We start from the raw sequence: 15048 nt of genomic DNA on the forward strand, positions 1-15048 counted from the left end.
AAAAATTAAGAATATTTGAAGGACCAATTTTGTAATCTTCAGAATTGAAGTTGGGTTTCGCATGCATCCTCATATGCATGACCAATTTATAATCTTATAAATTGAATATCGAATAATCAATTTTCGAAAGAAACTAATTTTGGGACCAATATACAACTTTTCAAATCGGTATTGGAATAAACAACATCCAAAAATAGTTTTGGGACCAACATGAAAATTTTCAAATTTCATTTGAAAACATTCAAAAGTGTGGTGACTAACATGCATTCTCAATTTGCATTTGGAATAATCAACATTCAAAAAAGTTGGGGTTCAACATGCAATTTTTCAAACTGCATTTGAAAACATTCAAAAGTGTGTGGACTAACTTGCAATTTCTCAAATTGCATTTGAAATAATTAACATTCAAAAGTGTGGGGACTACCAAATATTTAAAAGTATGGGGACTAACATGAAAATTCTCAAATTGCATCTACAATAATTGAGGGATCAACATGCAATTTTTAAAATATGAATCCCACTCCACATCAACGGTTTCATTTTATTTTTTTTACTGTTCATCTCACAAAAAAGACAGTTTTTTTTAGATTTCTGTTGAAATTTCGGAGGGCAATAACTTGTTCAATTTAAGACCAAAATTTATGTTCTTTATATCGTTGAAAAAGTATCAAGAAGATCTATCCTATCATATAAAATGGGTAGTGTGAAACTTAACGTGCAAGAAATTATCATGCGATGAATTTTCGATTTTCCTCCCAAAATAGAAAGTCAAATAACATGAAATTTTCCAAATATGTTCTCCATAATACCATGAACAAAGAGTATAAATTTCATGAATTAATATGAAGTACATGAAAAGTTGCCATTAACGACATTCAAACTTTGAAAGAAAAAATCGAAATTCATGCATTTCAATCATTCTACGACATTTTCATCATGTGTTTAAGCAAGAAAACAACCTACTTAGGCTCTGATATCAATGTAAAACGTGTTTGCATGCTTATAATCAAGTTCCAAGTAGTGATACTTACTTGAAACCAGAAAATTGAGGTTGAATTATTTGCCTTTGTTTCGCTTGCTTTTCACGCCACATTGTACCTGCCTCTTGATCAAAAATTCGATTACAATGGAAGGAATTTGATAGCCACAATCCAATAACTCAATTTGAGATGTTATATTCCAAAATTCAAGTTTTTTTCCTCATGTATTTTCTTCCACACCCTTTAACCCGAATTTTTTGTTCTTTCTTCAGAATGATGAATAATGGAAGTTGATGGGAGTTATTGGAGGTGGGGAGGTTAACTTTTAAATTCAATTTTTTAACTCCTCCCTCCAAAACTCATTTTCATGCAAACCGGGTTGAGTCAACCCACATGGACGACCCGTTTTCTTCCAACATCTTATAATCCCAAAATTCTTCAGTTTACACAATTTTTGAGATTACATGAATATCGCTAAGTCTAAAACACCTTAATTTTACCAACCAAGGCCATCTTCAATGCATGCACCATTTCATCAAAATGCACCAAAATTTGGTGCAAATTTCCTCCAATGTGGCACCAAACTTTGCACCATTTTGGTGCAAATGGTGCAAAGTGTATAATATCATTTTTGCCCTTGTTTTTCCTTTTCCAAACAAATTGATTAAGGGTATTTGTGTCATATATTTTTTAATACATTAAATTATTAATATTATTATTTGCATTTAAAATAAATTTTAAATATAAATAATATTAATAATGAATTCATTAAAAGAAGAAAAAAAATATTAAAGTTAAAACGAAATATAATTTTATTTTATTAAACGACAACATACATACGATAATCTAATTTTATTTAAAGAAAATGACATGAATTCCGAGAATTAAATTGCAATAATATTTCGACTTCATAATATCGTAATATCCTAATTCGAAATGCGTTGCACTATTTTTTAATGGCATGATTTAATATTTTCATTATTGTAGTGTGTTTATTAATTGTACTATATTTTTTTATATTTATTAATGAATTTAATCTTTTCCGTAATTTAATGTAATTATTTATTTTGTAATTTATGTATTTATAAAGTACATAAATAATATTTCAAATAAGTAAATTATTAAGAATAAAAAAAGGAAAGAAAATGGTTAAACAATGTTCATTTGATGCAAATTTTGGTGTAATGGTTGAAGATGAATTTTAGTTTGGTACAAAATTTGGTGCAATGCTGGAGGTGACTAAAAAGAGAAAATCCTTGGGAAAATATTCATGAGTGTGCAATTTTTCACTTTATATGCTCGATATTTACCGTACAAATTTACATATTGCACCAAGAAGATGCACACTGTACCAAAAAAAAAAATTTAAAAATAGGAATTATCCAAATCAGTTGACGAAATGCGCTGATCAATATCAAGAAGAAGATTCATACTGTTCACTGTAATTCTTAAGTTAAGTACGTAATTTTTTATTTTATTTTTTGGTGGCCTTAAACTTAATTTTTTTTTTTATCTTTTTTTAAATAGTAGAACATTTAGTTTTTTAAATTATTAACGTAAACCAAATCATTTTATAACAGTTTGATTCGGATCAAAATAAAAACATTGACTAATTCACGTTGGCCAAATCAACCATTTCTAGAAGCAGTTCAGTGCAGATTGGCAATTTTTGCTTACACCCAAATATTTTTTTTTTTTTTTTTTTTTGGAACTAAATAGGTAATGGTTTGTGCCTAGCTCTCATCTCTTATATGAATCTTATTAAAAAATGACTGTAGTTGAGAGGTTATTTGGTCGATTTTTCTTCAAGCGAGCAACATTGACGTGTACCAAAAATGATATTTTTACGACATATATAAATATCATGTAGAAAATTTAAGCATTTCGTTACTGAGAATTTTGTGCAGAATACAATAATTCAATTTATATTCGTTTACATTTTTATTATTAACATAAATAATGATTCATTTATTTAAAATCTTAATCTAACCTAAAATACAAAAAGAATAATTTAAACAATATAGAGATTGATAAACAAATCGAGAGAGTTGGTAAATAAATTTAGGCATTTTTTAACATGATGGCCTCCATGTTTACATATACACGCCTCACTCATTAAATTATGAAGTCTTCATACCTAAATGTTTTGAGTCAAGAATCTCTTGAAACTCTTAACAATTATTTTCTCGCTTACACGAATTCGAAAGCATTCTCCCTTAATTAGGGGCTTATTCAGTAGTGATTATGAGAATCAATTTTTTTACCGTTAAAAAGAAAAATGGGTCCCACATGTGAGTAAAGAAGTAAAAAATGACTATTGACTTAGAAAAGTAACGGTGAAAACTTTGATTTTTTTAAGTGAAAAATCAAAACCAAACGGGGGCTAGGCCAACTTTTGTTTGAGTATCGGTTATAATTAATGTGCAATGAAATAAAGTTTACCTCGTCCAACCATGGAAAGTATAATATAAAAGTTAAAGAACTACACTTTGTGTATCTTAATCATACTTCTCGCTCTCATAACGTCAAGTGTAGCGTCTCTCCAACTTTGATCACTTTTGAACAAGCTACTGAAAGATGTCGTTTAACTTTATTATTGAACCTTAACTTCGAGATTCCATATTTTGCACACAAACTTCAGTAATGTATCACAAAATGCACGACCCGACATATCTGCTCGGATAGAAAGGTGATACCTACGCTCCGGTCTCACTCGCAACTGCGGCCTTCAACTCAATTGTACGTGTGTAGTGTATATACACAAACATATTAATATACATGTAACGATACTCGTATGTGTATATACAAATAATATATCATATACTGATATACGTATCATGTATGTATACATATTCAAAAAGATATGACTTATTGAAACCATGCTTGCGTGAAGGCTGAAGCAATCAAGATTCAAGAGTGATAGAGCTTAGAATGGAAAAACGAAAAGGGAAAGACACAAATGATGCAGCGTGTAGGGTTTTATCCACGTCCACAGATTTGTGTTGTAGGGCTCGAGAAGCAGTGATCATGACCCTTTTTTTTTTTAATGTACACATTTTCCCATACATATTATTTGTATCTATATGATTTTATGTTACCAAAAACTTGAGCAGCAACAACAAATCAATAGAATTTGATCAACCTTTTTTTTTATGTTGTTAAGGCGGAGAACGTAACAAAAAATTCTCTTTCTTTATCATCAGGTTGATGCCATTTAATTTTATCGCCCTACCTACTAATGGACTATAGGGGGTAGGCAACAGGAACCGGCCGAAAACCCGAAAACCCGGACTTCTTGACCGACCCTTTCTTAGTCCATTCATTAGGATTGGGAATGATATAATTATAAAAATTTTGAGAAAATATAAGTTTTACCTTAATTTCATTGGAGCAGTTAAGCTTATATAAGTATATAAATATATGTTGGAGGTAAGATTTTGACCTCCTACAAACTTGTCTACTTAAAAGTTTGTTTTTAAAATAAATTGTGTTTATATGGCATATATTTGGTGATTTTATGGGAAAAAAAATTAAGAAAATAAGGTTTCTAGTTTTGATTTTTCTTTCTTTTGTTAGATATCGATATTTTATTGTACTCATATTGAAAATTATGGGAGTTTATGAATCTCTCCCAATATGTGTAATATCTCCCCCTCTAAAACATTTTCCGCTTGCTTGTTCAGTTTTTTAGTGAATTATAAGAGTCCATACAAAATTCATCAAATATGTCCTTCTGCGAGACTATGAAGGTCAAGGCCTAGTTCAAGTTTCGAGTGAAAATTTATCACGTTATTGGCTTAGGTGTGTGTGTCGGTGGGGGGAAGATGGGGGGGGGGGGGAATATAATAGAGTGAAGTGTGAAGATTACAAGTACTTGAAACTTCTAACATGTTGTGTTTGCTTGAAATCTTTCTTGAAGTAGCTTATAATCATTAGTAAACGGGGTCCCAAAATCCATAGCCATAATATGGAATTGGCTGCTTCTCTTTCATTTGCAGCAATTACAATGTCTAGAATAGATTGTGGCTATAATTGACTATTACCTAAATGAATTAATGGACTAGCAAGAGATTAAGTATGTTAGCCTATATAAGGATTTAGTTTAAATAATAAATCTTTCGAGCAAAGTTATTATATTTTATTTTCTTTTGAATTTTTTTTTCTCAATTTCAATTTTTAAGCCCTTCTCTCCGCTTGACAAACTAACTATTATTGAATGTTAGTGGCCAACTTGATATGTACATTCTACATGGACGAAGTCCCAATAGACCTTTTCCAACTCAAAAAGACAGAAGAGCCACCTTTTACACTAAACACGACAATTTTTTTAAGCAAGTGATTTACATTAACATAATTAACTAAGAACTTATATTTTCATTATTTGTTGAGGAAAAAATATCTATCTGTCACTCTTCAACAAATCTAATTTAATCATTGATACTTTGATCTTTATCAAGAATCCAAATCCAATGCAATCACAACTCTATAACAAGAAATATCTAGTTTTCCACATGTTATTCGAGGTTGGATAATTTTATTATGGTTGTAGTAGTAAAATTTAAATCAACTACTTTTTTGACGAAAATTGACGTCAACAATATTTAAATCTAATACCTTAAACAATAACATACATGTAAGACATTTTGTAGTGAGCACCAAACATGCAATTTTTTTTATTTTTTGCGCATGTTACAGTAGCACTAACATATATGCTCCTTAGTGCTCAATTTCCACACTACATACAAAAAATTTTAAAAATTTACGGTGGCTAAAAAGTCAGTTGTAACTTATCAAATTATGCAATTGTCTCCCAATGTATCTTAGTTGGGACTTTGTGTCGGGGAATTGATCCAAGTTTGGATTGGGTATGGGACATCCTTGTCATGGAGGTAGGGCACATATGAGATTATGTTTAGTTATATTTCCAACTCCACCAGTGGGCCTTTGTGGGTGAAGCTGATCATTGGATTGAGATGTGAGAAGTAAACTTTGAGTTCATGGAATAGTATTAAAGAAGAAATCTCTTTACAATTTGTGAGATAAAATCAGACATCAATGACATGTTTGTGTTACTCTTTTCCAACCCCAGCAATTTGGATTACATAGATAAAAAATATCCAACGATTTGAACTACTCTGCTTATCAAGATTGATGTTTTAAGATATAATCTCAAGCCAAGTACCAAAGCACGCAAGTGTCTTGAGTTTAAATTTTGTCGTGGCCCATTAAATTAAAATACACACGTGCAAAACTTTTATGGGGAAAAATTATGCCCACCTATGTGTTTGAGGCGTCGAACACAAAATTTAAATGATATATACATTAATAGATATAGAACAATGAACAAAATTCAGTTTTGTAGTGCCATCAAGCCCTCTCCAAACATCTATATTGAAAATATCATAAAAGCACATTTGTTATGCTTAGAATAAACCAATGGAACTACAAAAGATTACGAGAGTTGCGTACTAAAATTTATAAATTATATTATTTAGTACTACTAATCTATTTTACATGGAATAATATAGTACATAGTTTAATGAATCGAGTACAACATACTCGTACTTTATCATAGAAAAGTTAAAATTAAAACATGTCCTATAAAAAGATACAAAATTGTGAATTATCGGCTCTCAACGAACTTTATTCTCGAACCAAAAGTTCTCAGTGATATATCCTAATCCTTGTCCCTCTTACCTGTCCAAATTCAAATCCCTTAATCTTAGTGGAAATAATTTTGTTTCACCTTTTCCATGTAAACAAGTATGAGATTTTTGAAACTTTTGGAGTAGTTAAGATTTGGTCCAAAATGTGGTTACTTTTGTAATTTGTCTTTAAAGTTGAGTGTTTACTTGGTACATTTTCAAAGCATAAATGTGCTTATCTGTTCGTGTACGAAAGTTTGGTAAACCCCAACCCACTTTATATAATATATAGTGTGTGCTGTGTGTTTGTTATGGAGTTTGGTGGTGCGCGTGCTGCAAAAATGAGGGGGGATGTGATGATAAATGTAGGTGTGGTAGTCACCATAGGATTTTTGATAATGCATATGTACATTATGAATTGTATTAAGTATCGGCACAAATTGTAAAGCAAAACTTAACTTCGTAAAATTGAATGCATATGCGATCACATGTCGACTTACGTCGTAGAGAAATTGTGAAAATGTTATTAAATGTTGGGATTACCTTGCTTGTTTTCAAAGAATGCGAATCAACATGCTATTCGAGTAGGTTGGGAACAAATGTTACAATTTTCTCTTAAATTATTTAAACAGGTTGAAGTTTGACCCCCCTATTTACTAGTGTTATATATGAACAATAAAAATTAAAAAGTACATAAAGTTTTTAAGGAAGACATCCTGAGAATCATTTTCTATCTAGGACTTTTCAACTTCATTTATACATTAAGTCCACGTTTGGTTCAGCTAACAAAAGTTGATAAAAATCTAAGTCAAAGTCAAGAATTAAGTTTAATAAAAAAATGATGCTACACATACATTTGGGTATCCATAACGATATCCACCTTCCTCACAAGGAGGGGGGTCCACTTCGAATAAAATATAATTTATCCGATGTGGGTCCCCTTTTATGTGAGGGGATGTACACCGTTATGGATATCGCATTATGTATAAGTAGCATATTCTTTAACAGAATAGGAAGGTGACTAACTTCATTTGGTAAAGCTAGAAAGCAATCGAAAGAGGCACATCAAAAGGTCTGAAATAAATCTAGCCTGCCAAGGTTTATCAAATTTTTTTTTTTTTAAATATACTAAAATTAGACCAAACAAGGGCTAAATATGATTTAAAGTTCTAAAACATTCTTGCTACATGCATACTTCCCATCTTTTAATCCTTTTATCTTAACTATCATGTACATACTGTGACCAGAGATACTTGTATGATTGAGTTATTAGGTGAACTAAAAGTAACTTTAAAGCTAAGGGTAAGATTTGTGATGAATACATAGGGAGTAGAAAAATTAACCCCTAAATCTCTGGAATGATCTTCGTATACATGCAACTAGCTTTCTTCAATTAGAAACAATATTATAATCTAGTTTGTATTGAAATTAGAAAGATTTTCCATGGAAATCATTGCATTTTTGAACTTGAACCTGGCTATGCATTCTCATGTTTTCCAAATGTCAAATCTACGTTTGGATACTTTATAACTTTTTATAATTCAATCAAAAGCAAATATGAATTTAAATCACACATTCATAAATAATCTTTTTATTTATAAATCATTTACAAATTTTTCAAACAGAAGCTTAATCACTCTTCTTGGTATGTTCGAATCCCTCTTCTCGGTATGTAGGACGTCTCATTTTTTAATAATTTGGTTTTTTTTTTTTTCGCTCAAATGGTTATGCATATTTGGTACGGAAATAGAAAAAAAATATTGAACAAGAACCAAAAAAAAAAAAAAAAAAATTATAATTTTTTATGCATATAATCTTCCACTCTTATCTGTATACAAAACATATTTTTTTAAGTAGTTTGACATTATAATTCAATACATGCGCGAATACTTATATTTGTGTGTGATTACGTTTAGATTCCGCTGTCACGCCTGAATGGCAGATTCCAAATGTGTTTTTTTTATACACATACTTAATTTTGAAAAATAATTTGATAAATTTTGAGCATGCAAACCTGTCAACTTCTGAAAGATTGAAATATATAAATTCTCAATTTATTTAGGTACACTTCTAGAGGAAAAAAAAATAAAAATCTATCATACGATTTACTCTTTTACTTATTATTTATTGAACAAGGTGTTAACTTTTATCTTCTCGTATATTTATCTCCAACGTAGCTTTTTTGTATTGTATACATATCTCCAACGTGCTTTTTTGTATTATTTACCAAATGTGTCGTAATTTTTATCTCGTATATATGTCTCCGACATAGCCTTGTCTGTTCACTTGAGACCACCTATAAAACAAAATGAGCTCTAATAATTGATGTCATGTATTGAAGAATCTAAGTTTATTATTATGTCTCTAGCTAGTTTCTTAAGATAATATGTAAATGAATGTGCCGACGGCTCTGTCTACCAAATTTTATTTTTTATTGATTTCAGTATCAAAATAATTTCTTGTAATAAAGTTCTGATTTGATTTTTTTTTCCTTTTATTTAATGAAAATTTTAGATCAGTTTGATCTATTTTTCAAAAGAAAATAGTCAATTCTTTATGAACAAAAAGTATAATTGAATAAAAAAACCACCTAAATCAAAAGCAATAACAAAATCACTTCTCTCACATTTTCACACATCAATTTAATTAATTCAATTGAAAGTAATTCTGTCAGAAAACCACTGCTCTTATTTTTTATTTGTTTAAGTTTAATTTTTTTATTAGATTTTTCGTGGAACTTCGTGTTCAAAATGCGTATCATCACTTAATAGAAAGGTATACACAGTTTGAGAGAAGAATAATGAAACTAAGAAAATGTCCATCATCTGCTGCACCACTCGCCAGGTGGAACAGGCTAGTGCTACACCTTTTGAGTAAAAATAAATGATGTCAAAACTTGAAAAAATGGGACCATATTCATAAAAATAAAAATGAATAAACATGTAAACATCTCGATCTGTTCGAATCACGTTATCTCTTATTTATAAAAATTACGTACTTGTCACACATTTGATAAAAAAATGTCTGCATACATGTGACAAAAATAAGTTGTAGATAAAATTTAAGTAAACAAGATGTCCATCTCTAACAATTTAAGATTGTTAGAAAAACTGAGTTAACGTAATATCATTTTTCAAAACGTATAAAAATCTTCAAATCGCGTCTCCTTACCACTTGTGCATGTGTTGATCTTTTGACGTAAAAAATGATTCTGATTAGCGTGTAAAAGAATTGAGGAAAAATAAAATAAAATAAATTTAATGTATAAGCTAGTGTTACAGATAATGTGATCAACAGTAACTGTACTATCCATTTAATTACTATCTGATTTAATTATGGAAATGCACAGAGAATTTTTCTGTTCATGGAAAAGAAAAATGATGATTTTCTGTAATGAAAAATGGAAGAAAGAATAAGCATGGCCATGAATTAGGTTTCATTTTATTGTCTGAAGAAAGATCTCAAAAATAACCATCATCTTGTACTCATTATGCCTACAATCATTGTTTTTTGTTGCCTTCACCCGCATGCCCCCCACACCACTCCACTCCACCTCACCCCACCCCACCCCGCCCCGCCCCCATCTCGTATAATCTTCCTACATAAACACACACTTCTGTAACAGTAATGGCACCTCAACTTGTGTCATTGTATTGCTGCAGCTAAACAAAAAGAAATACTAACATTTTTTTCTTTTTCTTTGAAATTTGAAAGTTAGTATTTCGTCTTTCATCAATGGCTGTTTCTGGGTTCGAAGGATTTGAGAAGAGGCTTGAACTAAACTTTTCCGGTGATGATCCGGCAATCGGAATAGGTTTCCGGCAGCTGGACTTTCAGTCTCTTGAGAAAGTATTGCATGCAGTGCAGTGCACAGTAGTTTCAGCACTTGGAAATCAGCATTTTGATTCTTATGTATTATCAGAATCAAGCCTGTTTGTGTACCCGACAAAGATCATTATCAAAACGTGTGGGACGACCCAATTGTTAAAATCCGTCCCTCCATTACTGCATCATGCTGCTACAATGGACCTTCAAATCTGTGCGTGCAGATACACCAGAGGAAATTTCATTTTCCCAGAAGAACAACCTTACCCACATACAAGTTTTGAAGAGGAAATTGTTTATTTGGAGGAGAATTTGCCTGAAAATCTTTGCTGTAGAAAAGCTTCTGTGATGCCTTCAAAGTTATCTTCTCATTCGTGGCATGTATTCTCAGCTTGTGATCAATCTCAAATGGTGATGCAGAAGAGCCCATATGATGATCAGCTCTATACTGCGGAAGTTTGCATGACTGGGTTGGATAGGGTTCTAGCCCAGAAGTTTTTCCGACATCCAAACGATGGTAATTTTGAATCATCTCATCTAAATTTAGACAAGTGCACAATATTCATAGTCGAATAGCATAGAGACTTGAGACACAGTTCTTTGCATGCTTTTCGTACTATACTAAAGCATCTCCTCTGAAAACTTAAGTTACTAAAGAATGAGACAAATTTATTCAATTAAATTTTATCTTCAACAGGTCAGACCGCAGACTCCGCCGGTAAAGAGATGACGGAATCAACTGGCATATGTGACATCAACCCTAATGCACTTATTTGTGACTTTGCATTTGATCCTTGTGGATATTCTATGAATGGCATTGATGGTGATCATTATTCGACAATCCACGTTACGCCTGAGAATGGATTTAGTTATGCAAGTTTCGAGTGTGTGGCCTCTATGTACGGCGATATAGTGGAAATGTTGAACAAGGCCGTGCAAATTTTCAGGCCGGCAACCATGACAGTGGCAACCAAATGCACCAGCCATGAGGTGTGGATGCAAGTGGCAAAGGCAATCAAACCACTAGGAATGAAGTTCCGAAGTTGCACAGTGGATGACTTTCCGGGTACCGGGAGTGTTGTTTTCCAAGTGTTCACGAGTCGAAGGAAATAAGCCGGCAGAGGTGGTGGTGGTGCAATGTTTGGTGGTGGTAGACATGCCAAGAGGTTTAAAAGAGCAAGAAGTGGGAGACTAGGGGGATTGTAGAGTTTAGTTTAAATTCTTTTTTTCCCTTTTTCTTTAGAAATATGGATATGTTGCATGCTAATTTCATTACATTGGATGGTCAAATATTATAACATTTTGGGGGTGGAAGGTTATGGAGATGGTGGGGGTTCATTGAAAGTAATTCTGTCAGAAAACCACTGCTCTTATTTTTTATTTGTTTAAGTTTAATTTTTTTATTAGATTTTTCGTGGAACTTCGTGTTCAAAATGCGTATCATCACTTAATAGAAAGGTATACACAGTTTGAGAGAAGAATAATGAAACTAAGAAAATGTCCATCATCTGCTGCACCACTCGCCAGGTTTTGAGGGTGCAATATCTTAGTGGGGATGAAAGTGAGCAGATGTTGAGCTTAGATGGACTTTACACCATTTTGTTAGTACACATTTTCTCCATATTTTTCGTCTCTATAATCATATCGTACACATTTTTTTGATAGACATTTTTACTCTTCATTATTTACTTTCCCATTTTAGCTTCAAGAGAGGATGGAATGAAGTGTTCTCAATACTAAGGTTGAACAAAATGATCAAACCAGAATCAAACGAAATTGGACAGTTCAATTTGACTTGATTCTACCAAAATAATAATAATGGAAGAAAGAATAAGCATGGCCATGAATTAGGTTTCATTTTATTGTCTGAAGAAAGATCTCAAAAATAACCATCATCTTGTACTCATTATGCCTACAATCATTGTTTTTTGTTGCCTTCACCCGCATGCCCCCCACACCACTCCACTCCACCTCACCCCACCCCACCCCGCCCCGCCCCCATCTCGTATAATCTTCCTACATAAACACACACTTCTGTAACAGTAATGGCACCTCAACTTGTGTCATTGTATTGCTGCAGCTAAACAAAAAGAAATACTAACATTTTTTTCTTTTTCTTTGAAATTTGAAAGTTAGTATTTCGTCTTTCATCAATGGCTGTTTCTGGGTTCGAAGGATTTGAGAAGAGGCTTGAACTAAACTTTTCCGGTGATGATCCGGCAATCGGAATAGGTTTCCGGCAGCTGGACTTTCAGTCTCTTGAGAAAGTATTGCATGCAGTGCAGTGCACAGTAGTTTCAGCACTTGGAAATCAGCATTTTGATTCTTATGTATTATCAGAATCAAGCCTGTTTGTGTACCCGACAAAGATCATTATCAAAACGTGTGGGACGACCCAATTGTTAAAATCCGTCCCTCCATTACTGCATCATGCTGCTACAATGGACCTTCAAATCTGTGCGTGCAGATACACCAGAGGAAATTTCATTTTCCCAGAAGAACAACCTTACCCACATACAAGTTTTGAAGAGGAAATTGTTTATTTGGAGGAGAATTTGCCTGAAAATCTTTGCTGTAGAAAAGCTTCTGTGATGCCTTCAAAGTTATCTTCTCATTCGTGGCATGTATTCTCAGCTTGTGATCAATCTCAAATGGTGATGCAGAAGAGCCCATATGATGATCAGCTCTATACTGCGGAAGTTTGCATGACTGGGTTGGATAGGGTTCTAGCCCAGAAGTTTTTCCGACATCCAAACGATGGTAATTTTGAATCATCTCATCTAAATTTAGACAAGTGCACAATATTCATAGTCGAATAGCATAGAGACTTGAGACACAGTTCTTTGCATGCTTTTCGTACTATACTAAAGCATCTCCTCTGAAAACTTAAGTTACTAAAGAATGAGACAAATTTATTCAATTAAATTTTATCTTCAACAGGTCAGACCGCAGACTCCGCCGGTAAAGAGATGACGGAATCAACTGGCATATGTGACATCAACCCTAATGCACTTATTTGTGACTTTGCATTTGATCCTTGTGGATATTCTATGAATGGCATTGATGGTGATCATTATTCGACAATCCACGTTACGCCTGAGAATGGATTTAGTTATGCAAGTTTCGAGTGTGTGGCCTCTATGTACGGCGATATAGTGGAAATGTTGAACAAGGCCGTGCAAATTTTCAGGCCGGCAACCATGACAGTGGCAACCAAATGCACCAGCCATGAGGTGTGGATGCAAGTGGCAAAGGCAATCAAACCACTAGGAATGAAGTTCCGAAGTTGCACAGTGGATGACTTTCCGGGTACCGGGAGTGTTGTTTTCCAAGTGTTCACGAGTCGAAGGAAATAAGCCGGCAGAGGTGGTGGTGGTGCAATGTTTGGTGGTGGTAGACATGCCAAGAGGTTTAAAAGAGCAAGAAGTGGGAGACTAGGGGGATTGTAGAGTTTAGTTTAAATTCTTTTTTTCCCTTTTTCTTTAGAAATATGGATATGTTGCATGCTAATTTCATTACATTGGATGGTCAAATATTATAACATTTTGGGGGTAGAAGGTTATGGAGATGGTGGGGGTTCATCATGATCTTGCACCCCACTTATATTTTGCACGCCTAAATTTTGAGGGTGCAATATCTTAGTGGGGATGAAAGTGAGCAGATGTTGAGCTTAGATGGACTTTACACCATTTTGTTAGTACACATTTTCTCCATATTTTTCGTCTCTATAATCATATCGTACACATTTTTTTGATAGACATTTTTACTCTTCATTATTTACTTTCCCATTTTAGCTTCAAGAGAGGATGGAATGAAGTGTTCTCAATACTAAGGTTGAACAAAATGATCAAACCAGAATCAAACGAAATTGGACAGTTCAATTTGACTTGATTCTACCAAAATAATAATAATAATAATAATAATAATAATTAACAAGGCATTAATTTCTCATTTTCAGAAGAAATCGAACCGTTACTCAACCCCACACCGCCGTTATTTTTGACTTGCATCTTACCAACTTTTGGAAGATTATGCACAACGGTCAAAAAAGTCATTTTTATATGGAAATAATGCCCCTCAAAGAGGGACTTCATGATTTTGATTCTTAGAACCAAGAGCCAAACTCAATTTTTCATTAATTTTTCTATATATATATATTAATGAATCACACCAAAAAATTCAATTTTTGTTGGTGAATCATTGTTATTAGATAAAGACAATATATTAGTGGGAATAGAAATTGATTTGAATTCGCTCAATGTTTGATATCTATTATCTTATTATTTAAGCATATATTAATAGCTTATGAATATGGTGACATAATTCTAATTTGCATTTATCATTTGAAAATTTAAATAATTAAACTAGAACCAAACCAAACAACAGCCGAACAATTCAATTCCAGTTTTGTCTCGTATCTTATTTATTAAAAAAAAAAATGGAAGAAGAAGAAGAAGAAGAAATCATTACTTCCATTAAAAAAAATAATAATAAAAAATAAAAAATCATTAGTTTACGATTCAGCTCTCTTAAAACCACATGAAACCACGTCCATCCCTACACTACACTTTCCAGTCCCCATACATGCACGCCCAAAC

At 32.6% G+C, this 15048-nt stretch overlaps 2 protein-coding genes across 2 annotated transcripts; both read left to right on the plus strand.

Moving 5' to 3' along the window:
• The first annotated feature begins 10231 nt into the window (after positions 1–10231).
• On the plus strand, positions 10232–11777 carry LOC111376184 (S-adenosylmethionine decarboxylase proenzyme 4-like). The gene is made up of 2 exons (XM_022999134.1): positions 10232–10967; positions 11148–11777. Exons 1-2 carry the CDS (start codon positions 10361–10363, stop codon positions 11561–11563), a joined length of 1023 nt encoding a protein of 340 aa, XP_022854902.1. The 5' UTR covers positions 10232–10360; the 3' UTR covers positions 11564–11777.
• Positions 11778–12474: 697 nt separating this feature from the next.
• LOC111376192 (S-adenosylmethionine decarboxylase proenzyme 4-like) lies at positions 12475–14203 on the plus strand. Its single transcript, XM_022999140.1, has 2 exons — positions 12475–13210; positions 13391–14203. The coding sequence occupies exons 1-2, from the start codon at positions 12604–12606 to the stop codon at positions 13804–13806; spliced, it is 1023 nt and encodes a 340-aa protein (XP_022854908.1). The 5' UTR covers positions 12475–12603; the 3' UTR covers positions 13807–14203.
• The last annotated feature ends 845 nt before the right edge of the window (positions 14204–15048 follow it).

This window comes from Olea europaea, chromosome 2 (assembly GCF_002742605.1).
Source record: "Olea europaea var. sylvestris chromosome 2, O_europaea_v1, whole genome shotgun sequence".
NCBI classification, from domain to species: domain Eukaryota; kingdom Viridiplantae; phylum Streptophyta; class Magnoliopsida; order Lamiales; family Oleaceae; genus Olea; species Olea europaea.